The sequence below is a fragment of the Echinops telfairi genome, unplaced genomic scaffold, assembly GCF_000313985.2.
Source record: "Echinops telfairi isolate 266 unplaced genomic scaffold, ASM31398v2 ScPeMD7_7436;HRSCAF=8474, whole genome shotgun sequence".
NCBI classification, from domain to species: Eukaryota; Metazoa; Chordata; class Mammalia; order Afrosoricida; family Tenrecidae; genus Echinops; species Echinops telfairi.
This window is the reverse complement of record NW_022111336.1, coordinates 4839277-4854404: the sequence shown is the minus strand read 5'-3', so window position 1 is coordinate 4854404 and position 15128 is coordinate 4839277. Positions and strand designations below refer to the sequence as shown.

Here is a 15128-nt window from a genome sequence, read left to right as displayed (position 1 = left end):
ATATTCAACCTGTTAATCAGGTCACAGCCTAATGGTGCCTTGTTGGTGCAGTCTTCCCATAAGGAGGGCCCTGGGAACCTCCCCTTCTCTCTCTGCCTTCATCTTCCTGCTGACTGACCCTGATTGCTGCCAGAGCTCTGCGGTGCTACCCCCGCCATTGGATCCACAGGACTTTTTCACCCACCAACCTGTGATATTCATGCATGCTGTATCATTGCTTTGGGCTGTATGAGTCTGAAGAGAGACTTATGGAGTCATATCAGACTTATGGACTGGATTGGGATGTCTTCTTGATATAGAATTACTTCTTTTTTATTTATTTATTTATTTTTTAGAATTACTTCTTGATAAAGCTCTTTCTTACACAGGGAGTGTCACTGGATTTGTTCCTTTAGTCAACCTGGTCTAATACAATAGCCAACCATTTTAGAAAGTAGCATATTATTAAAAATAAAGAACTCTGCACTGCATGGGAAGCCTTGTTCAAAATAAAAACCCCAGGAATTGAAGGGTATCAAATAATATGACTCAACTAACTAAAAAAGTACTGGAACCATTCACTACTTTATGCTAAGAAATTTGGAAGACACCTACCCGGCCAGTCGCCTGGATGTGATCTATATTTCGGCCCAACCTAAAGAAATGTTATCCAACAGAATGCAGACATGATCAAATTGAGTAATTCATATAATATGCAAGTAACAGTTTGCAAAGAATAATTAAAAAAATCGTTGCAGCAATGCGTTGATTCAGAACTATCACAAATGCAAGCTCAATTCAGAGGACCTGGAACAAGGAATATCATTGCTAATATTAGATGGTTAAGGGTTGAAAGTAGAAAATAACAGAAAGATATTTACCTGTATTTCTTTACTATGCAAACACATTAGACTTTGTGGAACTCAACAAATTATGGATAAAACTGGAAAGAATGGGAATTCCAGGACAATTAATTGTGCCAACTTAGGACCAGAGAGGCAGTTATTGAAAGAAAATAATGGGATACTACATAGTTTAAAATAAGAAAACATTATATCTTTTATAATATTTATACAATATACACTTTGAGAAAATCATCTAAGGAGGTGGATTGTATGAAGCAGTGTGCTGCATCAGGATTAGTGGAAAGTTCATTAACAAGCTACCTTATGCAGTGGACACAACTGTTGAAGTGAAGAAGCCTTGAAACATTTACTGATGAAGATGAAAGACTACAGCCTTCAGTATGAATTAAAATTGAATATAAATAAATTAAATATATCACTACCGGACCAATAAACAACTTCAGATAAATGAAGAAATATAGAAGTTGTCAAGGACTTCATCTTGCTTGGAAATACAATCAATGTTTGTGAAAGCGGCAGTCAAGAGCTCAAAGAACACATTTCATTGGGTAAATAAACTCTCAAAGACCTTTGTAATCTGTTATAAAGCAAAGGTATCACTTTGAGGACAAAGGTTCAACGGTTCAACTGCCCCAAGCCATGATGGTCTCATATGCATGTAATAGATGGGCATTGAATAAGAAAGACCAAAGAGCATTAGATACGCTTGAATTATGGTACTTGCAAAGAATATTGAAAGAATAATGGAATGCCAACAGAACAAACGGATGTGTCTTGAAAGAAAGTACGACCAGAATGTGCCTTAGCAGCAAAGATGATGAGGCTTCACCTCATCTACTTGGGACATATTGTCAAGAGAGAATATCCCCTAGATAAATACATCATGCTTGGTAAAGTAGAAAGCTGTGAAAAAGATACATAGAGACTCGACAAGATGGATCTGTATACAGTAGCTGCCATCATGGGCTCAAACATAAGAATGATTGTGAAAATGTCTCAGGACCAGACAATGTTTTGTTCTGTCATACATAGGGTAGCTATGAGATATAAACAACTCAATGGCACCTAAGAACAACAGTAGCAAAATTATCGACTTTATTGTATATAATTGAATCAGTAAAAAAATTACCTTATCTTAGACATAAATACAATTGTAGTCACAGATAGATATGTAGTCATAGACAGATTTCTCATAGTTCACACTGAAAATTGATGGAGGTTTAGGTCTTCATGATGCTAGCTCCAAGTTGCTAATCAGTGAAATAAAGTGAATTTCATGTATGAATAAGAATCTGAAACCCTCCACTGTCGTTACTTGATTGTTTTTATTTTTATGTTTAATAGCATCTAGTTAAATATTTGACATGTTTTGAAAGGGAACTGTAGCCATTCTATGAAAATAGGTTCACATACTTCAGGTCAGAAATTTTAACGCACTGATAACCAATTAATAGAAATACATATTGATCATCTTGAAATAAAATTACTTTCAGTTGCTTATTTCTTTTACTAAGCTACCTTTGTATTAAATGACCCTGATAATCTTACAGAACACTGTATTCCTGTATTAAAGATCACCACCAAGGGAAAAGTCATAACTAAACTCATTCTAGTACTTATCAACTTCCACAGATTCTAATGGTTCCATATTTAAAATTAATGAAAGGATACCTAATATCAATATGAATGTGATAGGGTATCACACTTTGAAAAAAAATTATACTCAAGAGTTCATTATTTGACCTATGTACCTTAGTTGATATGCTGACAAGTATAATTTTTAAAGAAAAATCTATATTTTGTAAAAGAGGTTTTTTGTTTTAATAATAACATGTATTTCATTGTGATATAAATTGTGGCTTGGGAATTTTTTTTACTGAAGATGATTTCAGCACTATCTTTGTCTTTGAAGGAGTAAGTTTAACATAAAATAACATGGAATAAATCATTTAGGATATAAAACAATGAAAGGGACATTAAGAAACTATTAGTGTCCAAAATTTAGTATTATTAGAAATTGAGTGATGCTTGTAAAGATTTAAAGACCCATTTATCTCTGAATAAATACATTGGATAATTTATGTTTACTCTACCATTCATCACTTAGCAATTAAAGCAACATACAAGTACTAAAAATAATAGTTAACTGTCATAGCGTGAGAGAAACAGTGAAAATACGGAGCAGAAATGTATTTTAGGAGTAATGATTCATTTTTAACAATGATAAAGGAAAGATGTTGAAATAGCATCCCAGGAAACTCCTTGAATGCATGCATTCTTTCACCGAAAAAAAGTGGTTGCTTTTGACCTTCATAACAACTTCAAAAGGACTGTTTTTCATTAATAAAAGCAAAGAGAACAAAAGATTCTTAGTTTAATCTGTATATTTTTGTCATTTTAAAATTACATACTTGTTAAATCAAATTTAGAATTTATAATGAACTTATCTCAAATCAAAAGCTTATCTTTTAAAAAATATAGCACACGTTTCTTACTAGCAACAATTCACCTCAATTGTTTACTAAATAAAACATTGATTGGATTCTTGTATCTGCATATAAATTGAGAACGGATATTACACTGAACACTCTATAATTCCTTGTTTGACCTTTCTATGATTTAATATTAATAGAAATAAAAATACTCAGCTCAGCCTGAAAGTTCATTTTAAATTGTTCTTGGAATAGTGAGTGCTGAAACACTGGACTGTAGGTGGCACTCTTTTAAATGTATCTCCTTCCCACATACAGCTACACAAAATGAAACTGTACAAATGTTTCCTTAAGATGGCAGTGTCTCCTGTCTCTTCAAAACCTACTGAGCTGGATATACACAAAATAAAATAAATAAAAATCAATAATGCATTAGCTCCAAGAAGATAAAATTCCTCTGAACTACTGAGTATAGATTCATTTTTCTACCAATCGTGCATAGAAATAAAAATAACTTTGCAGAGAAACGCACGGTAGAGTAAGAATTTTTTTCTCCCCTCCCACAGACAAAAAACAAAAGTCCTTGCAGTCAGAAGGGCAGCTGCTCTTGTTTGTCTAATGGAAAAAAAAGACACAGAAGTCACAGAACAACAACAACAAAATAATTTCAGTGTTGGCAACTAAATATTTTCTTCGGGTACATACACTTTTAGGTACAAAGGAACTAGTGAATGTTCTCGTGTATACGAGGGGGTTACCCCCCCAACCAGAATTGTGCTAGGCAGAGTGGAGCTTTTGTAGTATGCATATTCCCCCAGGCACCCACTGGTGTCACCTGGGAGGGTTCTCTCTGGTCACAAGAGAATTTTTTTCATAAAAGCAGTTTTCTCGAACTTGGGGTTTTTAATTTTTTTTTTTTAATGGCTGATGTAAGAGAACAGCGTGTGACAGTGAAATTTTTTTTCCTGCTCTGGTAAAATGCCCCAGAAACTGTTGTGATGTTGAACACAGCTTACAAGGACAGTGCTATGGGGAAAACTCAACTATAAGAGTGGTGTTCTCTTTTTAAAAAAGGTGAAATGTCAATTGATGACACCTAATTCTGGACGTCTGTCAACTTCCCAAAAGGAGAATAAAAGTCAACTCATAGTACATTTGGAGTTTGTTCCACCAAGTCAGACTGTAAACCAAGCTTTCTATTTAGAGGTTCTGAAAACATTGTGTAACTGTGTATGACTCCCCCCCCCCCTCAAAAAAAAGCCTGATTTGTGCCAGGGGACTGGTTTTGCCACGACAATGCACCTGCTCCCACAGCCATCTCAGTGTGCCAGTTTGGGGCAAAAAACAGCTTGTCTCTCTTGCCCCACTCACCTGGCTCACCTGACCTCGCTCTATGTGACTTCTTTTGGTTTCTGTGAATGAAGAGAGACATGAAAGGACAGCGAACTGATGATGTAGCAGAGGTGAAGAAAAATCAAGTGAGGTGCTGTCAGCCATCAGATGAGTTTGAAAGTTTCCAAGAATAGAATTGCAGATTTGACAAATGAATTAAATGTAATGGAGAGTACTTTGATGGTGCAAACGTTGTTTTGGTAAAAAAAAATGTAAATACATAGCTTTGAAAAGTATAATCTATTTTTTGAGGTTCACCCCTCATATAGAATCCATACCAAAATGACAGCATATTTAGCTTGATTCCAGAACTTAAATATTTTTAAATGTTTCTTCACCTTTGATGTTCTGGCGTTTCTACATTGGATTTGTATTTGGTTTGTAGACGTGGATATAAGGCTGCCACCTATTATGCCTATCATTTATGCTACCTAAATGATCACTTGCATTTTTTTTCTTTTTAATGTATTCTGAGTGTTTAAATTAACCTCTATTCTGCTCTGTATATGTCTTAGCAGTTAAAACCATGTTTTTGAGGGTTTTACCAGTAAACTTCAACCATATCTCTCTTGGAAGGAGTATACTCAGAAGGTTCCCTAGAAACCAAGATGGCTAGATTTCATATCACATATTTGTACATGTTATTGAGAGACCAGTCCCTGAAAAGAACATCATGTTTGGGAAAGTAGAAAAAGAAGATGCTCAAGGAGTTTCACTGACATAATGTCAGCAGCCATGGCCTCCGACCTAACAACATTTGAGTGGATGCTGCAGTATCTGACAGTTTTCCTATCTGTTGTACATCGATAGGGGCATTGTGGATTGGAACCAACTCAATGGCACTGAAGAGCAGCAACACAATTATAAAATAAAGTTTCTTCTGTACATTCCAGCACCATTTTTATTGAACCACCCTTAAATAGAATAATAGGAATGAAGGAATGGATTGAAATTATACCATGTGTTGGGCTCTATCCAATGTATTGCATTTATTCTCACAATAGCCCTATGTGATAGAATGATCCCATTTAATGGATGAATAAACTGATGGAAAATTGTCTTGCCCAAGATTATAGTACAGTTGGAATTCACTGGGGATGACAGAGTCCCACATTGTTCCACTGCACACACATTGCCTCTACAGGACCACAGCAGAAGTGAGCACTGCCTATTCCTGCACAGCCCTTAGCATTTCTTTTGTTTGAGCTCACTGCTGCAAGCACTGTGTAAATCCATCTCATTGAAGGGCTTTCCTTTTTTTCACTGACCCTATGCTTTAAAAAAGCATGATGTCCTTTTCCAGGAACTGACCCCTCCGGGTCACATGTCCTTTGCATATAAAAGATTGTAACACTTTTAACAAATATCTTTGACAAAAGACTGTCAGGTTTTGAAGACAGATGAACCATATCTTCTGTATGATATCCTTCAGCCTATTTATTACAAACATTGGTCATAAATTTATTTAATTTACAGTAGAGATAAGTTGATATAGCTTTGCCTTCTATCATGTCACCAGCCATAAGACATTTTAATTTGGAGAAGAGATCTTATTTCTTGTGCCCTGGACTACTTTTAGCCGCTGTCCATATTCCAACCATATTATTTTACTGAAATAAGATTTGGAAAACAAACTCATAATGAAAAGGTTATTTTACAATGACAAAGATATGAATGTTCCAATTATATGAGTGTAAACCTGAATTGAAGAAGAAAACCACTTTTTATCTTCCTTTTCAGGTAACAGAAAGAAAGCAACAGTTGGAAAAATGCTTGAAATTGTCCCGGAAGATGCGAAAGGAAATGAATGCCTTAACAGAATGGCTGGCAGCTACAGATACGGAATTGACAAAGAGATCCGCAGTTGAAGGGATGCCTAGTAATTTGGATTCTGAAGTTGCCTGGGGAAAGGTAAAACCTATATTTCTGAAGGTTATTTTTAATATACAGGAAAACACATTGCAGTAAGATTTTATAAGGAAGTATTTACTGTGCAACATCAGTGGAATTAGAAAAGATTCTCTTACTGCATTTCCCCTCTTCTGAAGATTCCATCAGTAGTTTACCTCTAGATTTTGAGACCACGATAAAAACAATGGTAAGCTTCCTCAAGAATCTTTTAAAGGTTTGCTTAGAATTAGCTAGGTTATGAAAAAGCTCCTTAAAGAATGCAGAAATACGGTCCCCAGATCAGACTCTGGTTTCTCAGTGACTTGCCAAAGACCTCAGTGTCACGATGGAGCCCACAACCATCAGGACAAACGGAAGCATAGACTGAGGACAGTACTTAAAAGGTCAACAGAACACAGATGTCACGGACAAAGGGCACAGGGCCTCCTTTAATCCTTGGCTGGTCAATTCCTACCATTAACCTGACATCCAATCAGATAGGTTTTTACTTGCTAGAATTTAAGGGCAAGACACTCCTTTCTTAGCATGTGTAAATACACTTGAGGTTTACTACCATGATTCTTGAAATTGTGTTCATGTATTTATGAGTACAAACTGACATTAAAAATGTGTTTTGCCTTAAAATTTACCCCGGTATTGGACACTACAGAAAAAATACATTACAGAATTCCACTCCTTTAAAAAAATATATATCAACAAATGTTTTCTTGTATTAACAAGATATGCATTTGATCTGTGTGCTTTTAATTCAAAATGGTCATCTTAATGATCCAAAGTCATTAAGTTTTCATTGCATCATGAAAAATCAACATCATACATTGAGACCGAAAGTAAGAAATTATTTTTAAATTAAAATAATCAAAAGTCAAGTTGTTATAATTTCTTGACTTTGGAAATGTTAAAATGAATACTGATTGAATTTATTTTTCTTACCATTCAAAATGGAATTAATGTTGGGGATAAACTATTTAGCTATTCAGTATTGGATAACATGTGAGGTTATTGTAGTAGGGGAAGAAAAAGGGGGCTTGGTTAAAAAAATAATGCATCTATATTATATTTGCTTACAGCTCAAATAAATATATTTCTGTGTGATTATTTAGATTAAGACAACAACTGTTATATGCATAGGTATACACTGAGGCATTGTGGGAAATACAATAAAATGAATATTAGAGTTTATTTCTATTGAAAAAAAATTAGTCTAGGGGGGTAGCTTTATTCTTCAGGACATCCTCTCAAGAGTTCAAATGCTAGTTGATATCCAGTCAATTCTAACTAACAATGACCCCACCCATGTGGTCTGATTTTTCAGATGTAGATCACCAGGCCCTTCTGAGGTAACTGTGGGTGAACTTGAAGCTCCAATCTTTGTTTAGCAGTAGAATACATTAGCCTTTGGCATCATCCAGGGACTCCAGAAGTTAGTCTCACTGAGCTTTCAGCAATGGTGATAAAATATAGTGTAGAGTCTTGGCCATATTGGTTTGGCTAGAGAAAAAGTTTCATAGTCTAAAACATAGCCTAGACTCTCTAGCCCTATTGCAATGGCTAGAGAAAATGTTTTATACAAGACATTGTGAATGAACCCATATTAAAATTATTTCACCTTTAATAAAAAGAAAAGCATACATTCAAGTAAACTCTTTAAAGTGTTGGAAAGCAAGGATTTACTGTGAGGAAAAAGCTGTACCTGACCCAAGCCATGGAATTTTCACATGCCTCATATGCATGTGAAAGTTAGAAATTGAATAAGGTAGTCTAAAGAAGAATCTATGCATGCAAATTATGATGCTGGCAAAGACAATTGAAAGTACTATAGACTGCCTTCAAAAATTGTCATGAAAGAAGTACAGTCAGAATGCTTAGAATCAAGGATGGTGATACTTGGTCTTATATATGTTGCCATGTTATCAGGAGAGTTCAGTACTCGGAAAAGGACATTGTGCTTGGTAGAGCGGCAGTGAAAAAGAGGAAGACCTTTCAATAAAATTAATTGACATGGAGGCTCAAACGGAAAAACACCACCTTGAGGATGGCACAGGCCCCAAAGCAGTGTTTGGTTCCGTTGCACAGAGGATCGCTGTGAGTTGGAACTGACTGGCTGTCACTTTACAAAACCAACAGCAACAGCTGAATAGCCACGTGCCGGGCTAAAACTATGAATACATCTATGAGAGAATGAGTTCTGGTTGACTACTGACATGGCTGTTTAATAATTTCATTATTGCAAAAGACATAATAAGGCCTGTGCAACCTCTCTCTCTCTCTCTTTACAAAACATGGAGCCTTATAATGGTAGTCCCTGAGATAAGTAAATGAACATATTTATGCTCTATTAAAGTAAGAATGAAGGAAAACAAGTATGGGGCAAGCAGTGGTGCACAGAGGGGATTCGGAAACATCACCATGGCTGTACTTTGAGTCATCTTCACATTGACATCATGAACAGCATCCTTGATTGCTCATTTCAAATGTAATGAGAGAACTCTCTATATTAAAGATGGAATGATAGCATAACTGCATCCAGAAATTGAGCTAGCCATGAAAGGAATTTGAAGAAATGTGAGTAAAATGTACAAGTAACTTCAGGGGATGCTCTAAAATTATGCCAAATCAGAACTCTATTCCAGAGTCCCATGCCAGCATTTCATAAGTTACCTAAGATGTGTTTTGACATCAGCCTCGCCTTAAAAGTACTGGGAAAAGTTAATGAACCCTGCGATGGTTGCTAGAGATACTTTTGCATAGAAGGCTAGAGAGAGAGTCCTGGGCTTATTGAGTCTGTCTGACAAGCAAATGTATTCCATAGAATCAAGACATAATGCTATTTTATACTTTAATGATAACAACAATGAAAGTTGGAAACCTGGCATTTTAAACCTCTTATTTCCCTTTATAATAAAAATAATTTATGGTTTGGGGAGCTTTTGATTTAAATGCCATATAGTCACTGCAAGATTTTTTAAGTGGCAAAATTTAGAATTTAATTGGCTACTTTTAAAATTATGTTTTATTGGTGTTCTTGAAACTATACACATCAAAACATACACCAACTCAGCAGTTCCAACATGTACAGCTCAAGGTCATTGATGCCCTTTTTTCTCATGCTTCGTTTCTCTGTCGTTCCAGTTCTGGTCACATCAACTCACTGGTCTCTAAGGGTTCTATCCGATGTTCCAAGTTGCGGTTGTCACTTGAAAAGAGACGAATGATTAAAGCAGACTTTTTAAAGTCAGTTAAACTTGTTTGATTTCATGAAGCTGCCAGGGGCCATATGTGGTTCAAATTTATAAGACTATTTTAGGGCAATGGTTTCAGAGTTTCATTCAGCCTCATTGGCTGCAGGAAAATCTCCAGTAATTCATAACTTTAGATTCTGTTCTTCATTTCCCCCACTTCCCTTTGGTGGTGATTCTTCTAAACTTCTAAAAACTCTTATATTCATTTCTACTACATTTCTCTCCATTCTATTGACCCAAGACATTACATTTCATTATATATGAACATATTGCAATGGCTAGAGAAAAAGTTTTATGCAAGACTTTGTGAATGAACCCATATTAGAATTATTTCACCTTTAATAAAAAGAAAAGCATACATTAAAGTATACTTAGCAAAGGTAAATTTAATTTTTTTTATTTTTAGTGCATTTAATCACTCATTAATTATGGATTTCCTTATATTTCTAAAGCACCCTCGTGGTGATGCCTGATAAGAGATGGATTGCTAACCACAAAGTAGGTGGTTTAAAGCCACCAGCCTCTCCGAGGGAGAAAGATGAGGCTGTCTGTTCCCATAAGTAGTAACGCTAGATAGAGTCACTATCCGTTGGAATAGAATAGAAGGCGGGGGTTAGTTTATTATTGTTGTTATTGTTATTATGATAATAGGGACCTTCAGAAAATAATTTTTAGCATGGCTTGAAGAAATAGAGTACACCTGGTATGCAGAAATAAATTAGAAAATGAGGAGCGAGCAATATTTAGAGGTAGGAAAATTATTCAAGTTTTACATAGAAATGCATCCATACTATCACATGGAGTATGAAATGGAAGGGAAGCGTAAAGGCACACATTTTGCCTTCAAGCTTCCTATCTGGCCAAACCAAGGAGTAAACTTACATATGCATTGATCAGCGTCCAAATGATAAAGACTCCAATTAAAATATTTCTAAAAGTATACTACTAGTCTGATAGCTTTATTGAGAGCTTACATTCACAAAGAAAATTAACTGAAAAATAATTTTCCAAAGATGCAACAGATTTTATGAATTTATTTCAAATTTCGTTTCATTAGTCAAAATGTAAAAGCCAGTTCAAGAATTCAGCTCCCTCAGTTCCCATTAATATTCAGATATGATCTAAAATTTAAATGGCCAACTAAACATCCCAAAAACATGTTTTCTAAGCCAAAACATATTCATGCCTCTCAGGTTATTGAATCATTCACAGCTATCATTTTTCATGTATTGACTCAAGTATTATTCTTATTCCAGAAGTTGATGAGGAGAATCACACACACACAGAGACACACACAAATAATAATATATGCCATACAGAGTGTAAAACAATGTAAAAATAATTGATATGAACATAACTTTGTGTATAACATGTTATTTCAATTTTCAAATTTATTTCCAGAACATATTTTTATAATAACAGCAGTAGGAAGAATTTTTAGTTACTTACATTGTCTTTCTGATGCCGTTTCTGACCTAAAATATTAAACTTGTGAGTACCACACAATGCCACCTGATAGAATGTATCTTTCCTTTGTTCCAATAACATTCAACACTGTATTTGAAAGTCACCAACTCCTAGACTTTCTGCTCTAATTGCTTTGACTGTGGCTAGTGAGTGCCTCTCATATCCAGCAAAGCACGAGGACCAACGCATGGGCAATCCATTCTTGTCAAGCTGTCTAACGAAATCTACGTTCAGTTAAATCAACCGTGTCTGGTGTTTTTTTTAAACAACCCCCTTTCTCCGTTTAAGAAGATTTGATCTCTGGTCTTAGATTATCTAGATAATTGCCTCAACTCATTGCTCCTTTTAGCTATAAAAGCATGAGAGCTATTACTGATTTCTCGAGTCTGTTACACTATCGTTCCCATGAAAAATTACATATCTTTTTTTTTAAAGAGTGCATAGTAATTTATCTGTGAAGTGAAATAACACTAGCAGATCATTAACTTGGTACAATGGATGCATCAAGCAGCTGTTACTTAGAAAATAGAACATCTGTTAAATGCCATTGGAGTCAGTATTCACTGTCATTATAGTTATAGCTCTAATTTCTGTTCTGTGCATCCTGCTTTCACGAAATTCTTTTTAATAGATAGTGTATTATTAATAAATTGTCAATATATTGTGCTACAAATTCCACTCTGATATTTTCTTTCTCTTTAATTTATCTTTATATTATTTGTCACATTACCCTAACAGTAAAATATGTCCTAAACCTTTAATCATGACAGAGTAACATAGGCCCCCAGAAATAATGACTAGCAGACTTTCTGAAGTTTAAGACATACTAGATTTTGTGATGCACAAGTGATTCAATTACAGCTGTTGAAGATGAAAGGAAACACTACCACTTTAAATGTAAATATAAATAATAATTTCCATCTGAATTTCTAGTAACCTTAAATGTAACAAGTCCATACCTAAGGATTATGGTAATTTGATAATTTGCTCATTTTATTCCCATGAATATATTTTAATATAGAAAAGAACTCTCTCAAGTCGGAATGGCCAGGCAAAGCTTAATATTTATGTAGATTGAATGCAGATGTCTCTTGGGGGAGGAGATCTTTTAAAATACATTTACGGGTGTGCTTTGTACTTAGACCTTCATCCATATTAGAAAGAGCTCTCAGAAATGTTAGTAGCTAAAATAAGCAGGAATTCCCTTCCATCCTAGTGAAAGTTTACTAAGAGGGTGGGATGAGTTCATGTGAGTTTCAATGAAGATCAACTCTTTGGGGCAGGATTAAAATAAAAATTAAAAATAGGAGGGTAATAAGACATTGGAGTAAAAGCTCATCCCAGGAAAAAGAGTTCTTGGGAAATTGCTACAAAATTTGTAGAAGACGTTATACATCCTATCATGTGAAAATGTAGAAGAGTTGAATCCCCTTTGAATGTAATCTTCACATACTGGAATGATCCTTTCAGGTGACAAGTGAACTATATTTCTCTGACCCTGGAAGAAAATACCTGTGAATTGGGGTCCTATGGGAACAGATAAGCGTCCCAGCACGTTTTTACAGTGTTACAGTAAAGAAAGTGATGAAAAACCTCCCCACCATATAACAGTATGATCAGCAAAGACCCAAACAATAGATTATTCCATCCTTTTATCCATCAAGGAAGTGGGTAGGTTACCTGAAAACTAAAACCTCATTATGTATTTAAAGTTAGACTCAAACAGCAAAGCTTTAGAAATGGGAGAATCACTGAAATACATTTTTTCAGAACTCATGGAAAGTGTGAGAAAAAGAGAGATGGGGAGGAGCTTCGGCGGCATAGTGGTTATGTGCTTGGTTGCTACCTGCAAGGTCAGCAGTTCAACATCACCTGCTTCTCCAAGGTAGACAGATAGGGCTTTCTACTCCCATAAAGGGTTACAGGCTCAGAAATGCCCATCAGGCAGTTCTACTCTATTCTATGAATTGGAATTGATGCGATGGCAATGAATGAGCTGCCTGTGAGAAAATGTCCTATGGTACCCATTTTTTTAAATATAAACAAATCAAATTAACATTTAACTATTTGTTATGATTGAAAGGAGAGATGGCAGCATAGTAGGTTTCAGGTGGGGTTGCTAACCACGAGGTTAGTGGTTTAAAACCACCAGCTGCTTGTCGGGAGAAAGATGAGGCTTTCTACTCCTTTAAAGAGTTATAGTCTCTTAAAAAATAGTTACAGTCTCTACAGAAGGACAGTTCTATCCAGACCTATAGGGCTGCTATGAGTTGGAATTGACTGTATGGCAGTTTGTGTGTTTTATGACTAAGAAAAGGCAGAGAGTAAATTGGTTTATTTAAATTTAATGTTTACTGGGTTGACTATTGAGGAGCACTGGTGCCATAGTGGTTAAGAGGGTTACAAGTTGAGGTGCATAACACAAGTTCAGCAGTTTGAAACCATCATCCAGTTTTCATTCAAGACGATCAGCAGTTCCCCAGGAGTGAGAGCGGGCTTTCCGGTCCCATCAAAATCTGCAGCCTCAGAGCCCCACAGTGACTTCTATAGGGTTGCGATGGGTCAGCAGCAACTCGATGCTCATGAATTCAGCTTGGATTATGTAGACTATTCTGCATCTATACATTAATTGAAATTAATTATGGAAAATTAAGAAAATTGGCTGTATTTACTTCCATTCATGTCTGACACTTTTCATGTCATAAAAACCTTGAGTGCCAAGTGCACATCAATGTGTTGCTAAAACTCCTGATAGAGTGACAGAGTTATATCTGAGTCCATTTTGTAATTGACTGTTCACTTTTCCATTCACAAGGGTGACTGTTCCCAAGGTACCTCTAACCCTCACTCCCCAAAATAAAAGCATGTTACCTACCCCAGAAAGAATATTTACAACAATTGATCACTTAAACCACAACAACCCACTACCACCAACTTGCAACCCTATAGAACTGCCTCTTTGGGTTTCAGAGACTAAATCTACAGAAGCAGACTGCCTCGTATCTCTCTAGGAGAGTGACTTGTGGGTTCAAACCGCTAACCTAGAAATTAGTAATTCAGTGGCTCACCCAGTAGGCCAGCTGGACTCCAGTGACACATGCTAGGTAACACATGAGAGGAACCTGAGTAAGTGCTTGGCAGCTAACCAAAATGTCAAGGATTGGAACCCACTAAGCAATTCCAGAATACTGCCTAGAGCAGTGGTTCTCAACCTTCCTAAGGCCGCAACCCTTTAATACAATTCCTCATGTTGTGGTTACTCCCCACCATAAAATTATTTTCGTTGCTACTTCATAACTGTAATTTTGCTACTGTTATGAATTGTCATGTAAATATCTGATATGTGGGATGTATTTTCATTGTTATAAATTGAACATAATTAAAACATAGTGATGAATCACAAAAATAATCTGTAATTATATTTTTTTAAATATTTATTTCTAATTACAAATAAAGGAAATTTCGACTTGAAGCATCAGTGACAGTCTTCACGCCAGGTACTTGTATGTGGGCGTATCTGCATGTGGGCAGGCCCTCCTGGAGATGGATTGAGGAGCGGTGTCTCCGTTCCGAAGACCATTGGAAATAATGTGTTTCCTGATGGTCTTAGGTGACTCCTGTGAAAGGGTCTTGCAGGTAGAGAACCACTGGCCTAGAAAATCCTATGGAGACAATTCTCCTTTGTGAGTAAAAAATCAGTTCTATAGTATCCACCACCACCGCCACCAGATGCCAGTAGAGTCCATGCCAGGAAAGGTTAACATTCCCTGCTGTAGAATCGCAATAGTGCCATACTCACAGGAATTTTTGACAGCAGCTCCTTATTTGTGTATGGGTTG

The 15128-nt window shown here is 35.9% G+C and overlaps 1 protein-coding gene across 4 annotated transcripts in view; it reads left to right on the top strand.

The window, feature by feature from the left end:
* DMD (dystrophin) overlaps window positions 1-15128 on the top strand; it is a 2430848-nt gene that overhangs the window by 945661 nt on the left and 1470059 nt on the right. For all 4 annotated transcript variants that reach the window (XM_045298663.1, XM_045298661.1, XM_045298660.1 and 1 more), the window contains one exon: window positions 6410-6580. In XM_045298663.1, coding sequence (XP_045154598.1) covers window positions 6410-6580 — 171 coding nt within the window. The remainder of the gene's footprint in view (window positions 1-6409; window positions 6581-15128) is intronic.